At 38.3% G+C, this 7,985-nt stretch overlaps 1 protein-coding gene across 1 annotated transcript; it reads left to right on the top strand.

Moving 5' to 3' along the window:
- The first annotated feature begins 944 nt into the window (after nucleotides 1–944).
- Nucleotides 945–4,490, top strand: LOC106943225 (mitotic spindle assembly checkpoint protein MAD2A-like). Its single transcript, XM_015026558.1, has 5 exons — nucleotides 945–1,130; nucleotides 2,618–2,764; nucleotides 3,562–3,682; nucleotides 3,893–3,996; nucleotides 4,070–4,490. The coding sequence occupies exons 1-5, from the start codon at nucleotides 965–967 to the stop codon at nucleotides 4,240–4,242; spliced, it is 711 nt and encodes a 236-aa protein (XP_014882044.1). The 5' UTR covers nucleotides 945–964; the 3' UTR covers nucleotides 4,243–4,490.
- Nucleotides 4,491–7,985: the final 3,495 nt, after the last annotated feature.

Raw genomic sequence — 7,985 nt, 5'->3', positions numbered from 1 at the left:
TATATATAGTTTGTCATAGTACCCCCAAGAATTTAAAACTACTTTCACCCCTGATTAGACCATCATGAACCACACTCCATACCAGTAGGTGGCTGTAATGCTACTAAAGATTTGTTGCCAACTGCCAGCAAAACCAAGAAGATGAATAAGCGCAATGTATTCCTTAACAAATTGTTAACAAAACGGACCGTTGTCAGATTTTAGCGGTTGTAGGATTTCTCTATTGATATAAATTACTAGTTTGGACATCGCCCGTTAGCTGACAACACTAGCAACGCTCCTGCAGGCGCCATTACTACGCTGTGAGTCTGTCCACAAAACCCGACTGTTCCAATGCGGAATGAGCATTACCGATTTCTATAAATGTGGATTAAATTAAAGCTGAGAAACTTGCTGTTTTGGTATGTGAAATATGTATTCTCCCTTGATATAAATTTGATATAAATCTATAAACAGTTTGGTTTCTGTCAAGATGCAAGAAAGGACTAAACAAATTCTATAACTGGACAAACAAAACTTAAACAAATTGAGAATTTGACTACAGGGGAATCTCTAAAAAACAAATAAAATGTAATTTCTTCTTTAAACTACTGAAAGTAGCAGCACTTTCTTTTATATAGAAGGACAAATAACTTCGACTTTGACATTCGGACAGACTTGCGAGCAATGGCACCAAAATCTGACAGCACAACAATAAATCTTGAAATGACAAGTTTGAATGAAATATTACACAAAAGTATAGGAATGCCTGCTTTCTTGTTCTGAACACATGCAGCGGTTTGGCTCACTGAATGCAGCAAGAAAGTTAAATGTAGTGATTACTAGTTCAATTTGCGAAAATCTTTCAAGGTCTTTCGTGGCAAGACTGAGATCAACAGTTGGATTGTTATGCACTGCCCCCTCGCGTCAAGAAAATGTAAACGCAACTTGAGAAGGGAGGCTTTACGCATGCGTGTAAGTGCATATGACATTTTCAAACTGGACGGCGGGTAGCAGAAGAGAACAGAGAACAGAGAAGCGGCACAAAAATCTTTTAGAGGAGAATCTGTTGGTGATAATTGGAACCATGACCAGTACTCTTAAGGGAATCACTCTTAAAGGAAGCGCGGAGTTGGTGGCTGAGTTCTTCTGTAAGTATTCAGCTTCAATCCATAGCTTAGCAGCGCGTTTCTTCCCTTAGCTTCGACACAACACGCTGTGCTAAAGTGAAACTGTTGGGCCTGAGCTGAGTCTTTGTTAAACTCATGAACTCAACATGAAACTGCAATAAACATCGGAAGCCAGTGTGTTTGCTCTGAGCTATAAGTGCAACTTATTGTCGTTGCAGATAACGATTTATTTTTGCTGGTCTTCATAGTGGAATGCACCGCTCACCTGTACCACGCTGACGTTGAAGTCGAGCGCTACAAAAGCAAATCAAATGGAGTTTAATGTTGATATTTTTCATAATATGCATCCCGAAGTCTATAGGAGCGCAATTCGTTCATAAACCGATCTTTGCCTCGGTGTTAAAGTTGTTTACTGGAGCAGTAGACATTGATATGGTTACATTTTAGCGTTTTGTGGGGGATGTTTAGCGAGAGGTTGCTGGGTTTAATGAATTAAAGAGGTGTTACGCAAAGGTGACACTTTTTTTAGCCTTACATCATGTTATGATTTTATTCCCTCATCAAAATCATACCTGGAGTGTTGCCTTGATTCTTTCATGCATGCTTGAGAAATACTTTCATGCCCAGTGGGAACCATGCGTCTGTTCAAAACGCCTGGTGGACCCAGGAGCTGACTTTGACGACGAAGCTGCTCCTTTGAGAAAGGAGATCATTTATTAGTCTCCTGCAGGGGCGCCGCCAGGAATTTTGGGCCCAATGACAAAAACAAATAAATTAAGCACCCCCTTCGCAGCTGCTGTTACAATTTCTTGAGTCTATTTCACCCATAAAAAGCACCACAATTTTAAAGCCCTGCTTTCTTTGGTCCAATACTGATACTATCACAATATTTACTGTTTGTCAATTTTACATGCAACTCCTGTCAAATAGGTTGCTTACATTTTTTTGTTTGTTTTTTAGATTACTGTAATGTCTGTCCCCACGAGCAACAGTCATAGGCAATGTGCAAAATATACGTGAAGCAATCCAGATTTCTCAAAAAATGCTACGTACTTGCATTTTATTCAAGCTGCAGTATACAACTTTAATAAAAAAAATGTTTTCTCTATATTTGTTAAAGCTGTCACCACGTTGTGACAGTTTGTTATGAGCAGGGGCGCAAATTAGCACCCGCCACTGGCCAAATACGGGTAAAAGTCTGAAGTGGCGTGTAAATTAGTGCACAAGCGTCTGGGTTTATAGTCTGTAGAAAGAAATCCAAAAGGCCAAACATATTTTTTGCATGTTAGTCGAAAAAAAAAAATTGCATTCAAGCAGTTTGTGTTGATATTGCACACATTGCAATTGCAGTGATCATTGCAATTGGATATATTGAGTCAGTCTCCCTCAAAGGAAGCAAGAAATCAATATAAGCCAGTAATGCCTGATCCATGCATCTCCAGTTCCACTTCAACATGGTTTCTAAGCATCTTTAGCTGAACCTTAGCTGACCCAGTGTCTCTCCACAGCATTTGGCATCAACAGTATCCTGTACCAGCGGGGCATCTACCCTCCTGAGACTTTCACCAGAGTCACACACTATGACATGACCCTGCAGCTCACCACTGACCCCAAGCTGAAGAACTACCTGACCAACGTGGTGTCTCAGCTCAAAGGTACCGGTGCTCAGTAGAACGGCTCAAGAGACGAGTCACCTGAACTGAAATAGTTTTCAGATTTTATTCCATGGATTCCTGACGTTCTAATGACAACTTGATTTTTCTGCTTGGCCTCAGCTACAGGTCACCATGGAAACCAAAAGGTTGAAAGTTGATCTCGATAGTCTGATCAGAGTCAAATATCCCTGTTAAAATCAGTAATTCTGACACAGTAAAGTAAGAGTATGTAATGTAATATCATTGACCAGTAGGTGGCAGCAATAGATTGATGATCTAAAAATACTGCCCTCAATAAGATATGCAGATGATGATAAAGTTATCCTGGTTAAATAGTTTTGCATTTCTTAAATCATTTGTTTGAAGTTTAGTAAAAATCAGTTAATATATGAGAATTATTTTCAGTTCTTTCATTTTTGGTTGGATTCTCCATTGTTTCTTTATGTAGGAGTGCACCAATAAAGCAGACACCATTGTCTTAATTTCGGGCGATCCTTCGATACTTGCATGTGAAAGGAACTTTGTTGCTCTGAAAAGTTGCTATATCTAGCAACTTTTTATATAGCAATAAAAAGTTGCTATATCTAGCAACTTTTCAGATCAATTAAATTGATCGGCTAGAAAACTGCAGTCAGTGCACAACTATTTGTGTATTATTTTAGTTGTAGAATGAAGTTTTCAGAAACTAATTAACATAACTGATGTTTTTAGGAAGAAAATGACTATTGGTTGATCAGACCAGAAGAGCTGGAATCGGTGCGCTCCAAATGTTCTCCTTCTGTTCATCATTGTTTCAGAGTGGCTGTTTGAGTGCACCGTGCAGAAGCTGGTGTTGGTCATTACATGTCTGGAAACCAACGAGGTGCTGGAGAGATGGCAGTTTGACATCGAGTGTGACAAATCGGCTAAGGAGAGCAGGTCAGCGCTATGTTGCTTTCTTCAGATAAAACATCTGATTTCACACAAAACATTTTATTTGATGTTTTTTTTGGGATTCAAATTAGACAGAATATTGTTAGAAACTGTAGGGTACAAAATTATCTTCCCCAGCAGGGGGCAGTATAAACCTAAAATAAGCTCTCAGACATCAGTATGGATGAGTTTTTGTTGTTGGTTGTGTGTTCCCAGTGCTCCCAGGGAGAAATCCATCAAGATCATTCAAGATGAGATCCGCTCTGTCATCAGGCAGATAACAGCCACAGTTACCTTCCTCCCTCTGCTGGAGACGCCATGTTAGTTCCTCTTCTTTCTCTTTACTATCTCCCTTTGTTCCAATGATCTCTGACCTCTGACCTTCCACTGCAGGTGCCTTTGATCTCCTGGTCTACACTGATAAAGACCTGGTGGTTCCAGACAAGTGGGAGGAGTCCGGCCCACAGATAATCAACCAATCAGAGGAGGTGCGCCTGCGCTCCTTCACCACCTCCATCCACAAGGTGAACAGCATGGTGGCTTACAAGAGGACTGACTCAGTTTAACCTGCTGAAGTACCAGGGCTGCTCTTTAAAGTACATTTTACAGGACTTGTTTTTTTTTTTTTTGGTTTTGTTTTTTTTTTACTTTGGAAGAAATTCTGCTGTCCTTTCTGATGTAAATGTTTGTCATGAATGACAGTTTTCTTTAATGTGTCTGTTATTTCAAAGTGGCCATCTTCTGTTTTCAGATGGTGCTTTATATGTTCATCTTTTTAAAAAAAAAAGTCAAATAAAAGGACTTTCTGTTAACAGATGGTTTCTTTTTCCTGCTTCACTGGTATGGAGTTAAATTTGTTTCACAATTACTCAATCAAAAAAAAATAAAGAAATGAAACTGGTCAAAACTTTTTGAATTGTAAGAATTTAATTTTTTTAAAACAAAAACATGTTTAAAAAGATGTTTTATTAAAATCACTCATTTTTGTTTGAAAGGAAAAAGTTATTTGCATAACATAAATTTTTATCTGCGCATGTCAGAATTTTTTGGTTGACAGTCGAAGTTTTTGGTAGCATTCTCACGTTTGTTTTTTAATTTCTCTTTTTGGTTGAACCCAAGTTTTGCTTGTGAATCTCACATGAACATCCTGGACAGGGCCTAAAGAGAGCGATGTAAGACCTGTCCCTATTGGTTAGCGGTGACTGAACTCAGAACTCTCTCAAACTGCAGGGCTAAGTCGGATAATTCTGGAATAATCACACGTCCAATATTTTATTGCTAACCTTTGCCTAAAGGTTAGCTACTCTAGCTACAATGTTTTATTTCATCACAATGAGACTGAAACAGTAAAATGAGCCTTTTCTGTTGTTTTTGTTTAAAGTTTGTCAGTTTGAGCAATGGCTACACAACACCTGATCATACTCGACCATTTATCATTGCATTAAATATTATGTAATGTCTCAAGAGAATGGCAGTGTTAGAATAGTGATGCTGTTGAAGAAAGGTGAAGCGACTGAGGAAGCTCTGGTGAGGTCTTCAATTAGTTTACTGAAATATGTATTAACCTGTTGTTACTTTTTAAATAAAATTATTATGAAAAGAGCAGGACAGGGGAGAGACAGGAGCACGACAAGATATTTTAATCAAATGTTTGTGGCTGAAAATGACAGGAAAAAAAAAACATTTAGGCTTTTTTGCCTGTGTCTGTGTTTTTCAATCTTTTGAGAGCCATGGCTCGTTTGGCAAGTTATTGAATGCAGGGCAGGAAAGTGAGACAACACACTGAGTTATCAGTGAGGAGCTAAGGTGTCTGTTAGATGTGAAAAGTATGATTTTAATTTATTTTTGTGGGAAAACTGTTGCACTGATGTTGTTCAAGAAAAAAAATGTTTTTAGACTTTATTTTTGTTGGTAAAACTACTGTATTCAGTTTAAAACAGTTTGACTAGCTGTATTTTACTTACAGTTTTTGAAGGTAAAATACTTTCTTGAACCAAACTTGAAAATACAAACTTGAACCAGTTCAAGTGCCAAACATATGTAAAAGTATTTTGATCAATAATAAAACATTTTGACAAAATATGTCAAAATCGAGTAGTAAGCTTGTGTGTATTTATCTTGCTAGTTGTGAGGCAAATGATAAAGTGAGAGTTCAGTCCTGGAATGATGCTTGATTAAAGACTCAAGCCATTTTGTTCAATAGGAAATGGAAGAAGATGTTTTTTGGGACAATTTGTCACCTTGAGATCATAAAACATATACATACGTTTAATGTACAGTGTAGATAGTTTACTACCAGGAATGGCATAGTTACTTTGAAAAAATAACTACTTGATTACTCAATGAAAAATCCATCTATTGCATCCCCAAGCCAGTCTATTGTTTGTGAGGGGTCGGGGGGAGAAACAAACAGGAAATGAAGAAGCAAAACCAGGAGAGTATAGTTAAAGTTTTATTTAAAATAAACCAGGAAGAATCTTGACGGTGGCGGGGAAAAACCTAAAGAAAAAATGAGAGTGTAAATAACAAAATCCAGGGCTTTTAGACAATCCTCTTAAGTAAAAAGTAACCTGGGAGAAACCATGAACCTGGCATCTTTCTAAACAAGGCAAATACACACATTTCCAACAAAGCTGCAGCACCCATGCTGCCCAATTGGCCAAGAGGCCCTGAGGTCACCTAGCTTTATACTCTGCTCATCAAGAGGCAGAATGAAACCATCCATCTGTGCCTGTTTAAGCTGCATGAGCTCAGCAGCAACTTGAAATGGGGAAACATGCATGCAGTCACCACTGTCCAGGGTGACCCCGCCTCTCACCCGAAACGTTTGCTGGAGATAGGCACCAACACCTCCTGACCCACTAGGGACAAAGGTGTAAGAAAATGAACGGATGGATACTGAGTGACTTGTATACGTAACTATACGTAACTTTAATCTGATTATTGGATTGTAAATAGTAACGCTTTACATTACTTGGTCAGATTGGACTAACACTTTACTAAGTAACCTGTTTATGACATTTCTGCTCAAGCTATTTATTTGTCAGGTTTCCAATATGTGTCCCTTCACCCTTGGAGCCAAGATCTGCCTTGTGGCTCCGATGAGTTGTTCTAAGTTATCACTAGGAGAAGGCAGAGGAGCTGGATTTTTTTCACAGATTACCTGTCTCATACCATGCTGTCACAAGATATTGACAGTTTCAGCAAATATGTAAAACAAATATTGCCTATAAAATTACAGCGGTGTCCTGGTTCAATATCAGCCAAAAAAAAAAAAAAAAAAGATCAGAATATATAGGCCTGATCTAAAATCTCCAGTTGATGGAAACATTCCTTTCCAGCATTTCTGTCTACCAGAAATAAATAAAAGTATGTGTGATTTGTGCTAATATCAAATCGGCTCAGTATTAGGATCAGCCAGTCACTGCACTAGCTAGCAGAATCACTAACATTTAGCTGTAACCTAATTGATAAGTATTCAGTTAAATGTTATTTACTTTCAATAGTCTATTCTCTTTTTTATAATGTTTCTCTTGTCTTTGCTGCTTCCCATATATGTCTGTGTGGATTATTGGTGTTTCGTCCAATCAGATTTTAGTATCTGTGTGTTGCCAAGGTCAGCCTAATCTGCTCAGGCACTTCAGAATCGGTACTGCAGTCCTATGTTAACTAAACGATATGGACCATAGACATGAATACATAGATGCGTCATTTTACGCCGAATCTTGCGGTATGTCGCCAACATCTTGAATGTGGCAATAGAGTGATCAGAGATCCATAATTCAGTCTGCTTGGACTAAGTTCAACCATTTTACAGGACAAACTGGATCCATTGCATTACCTTAGAGTGACAGAAAATATTGACGTAATTTTACGAACAGAATTTCTTGACTTTGCGGCCAGAAACTTGCTTCTGAACAACCAAGAAATATTTCCCATGTAACTAAATTGGCCCGAAGTAACCACTCTTATTGTTATTTTCCTAGTTTAGCTAACTTTTCATACTGTGTAGGTTTTTTAATGAGAGAGAGCTGATCAGAAACCACTGTCAGAACAGAAGTGCATTAAAGACCAAAGGATTTTCAGGACAGGTCAGCGAGGATCAGAGCTGGAGCTGTTTTTCTTCAGTCTTCTGTTCCACAATGTCAGTGTTTAACTATTCTATAAAGTCTGTTCAAGTCAATGTCCTAATGTGCTGAATAAGTGGAATATGAATATGTTTTTCTGAATGTGAAGGGGCCAGGGATGTATTTTCTATAATTAGATAATTTGTTCTATATCCTTGGCTTTAGCCTGTGTCTACCAGGCC

Source organism: Poecilia latipinna, unplaced genomic scaffold (genome assembly GCF_001443285.1).
Source record: "Poecilia latipinna isolate Pla-1442-1.1 unplaced genomic scaffold, P_latipinna-1.0 Scaffold5007, whole genome shotgun sequence".
In the NCBI taxonomy this organism is placed as follows: domain Eukaryota; kingdom Metazoa; phylum Chordata; class Actinopteri; order Cyprinodontiformes; family Poeciliidae; genus Poecilia; species Poecilia latipinna.
This window is presented reverse-complemented; position numbering and strand designations above follow the sequence as displayed.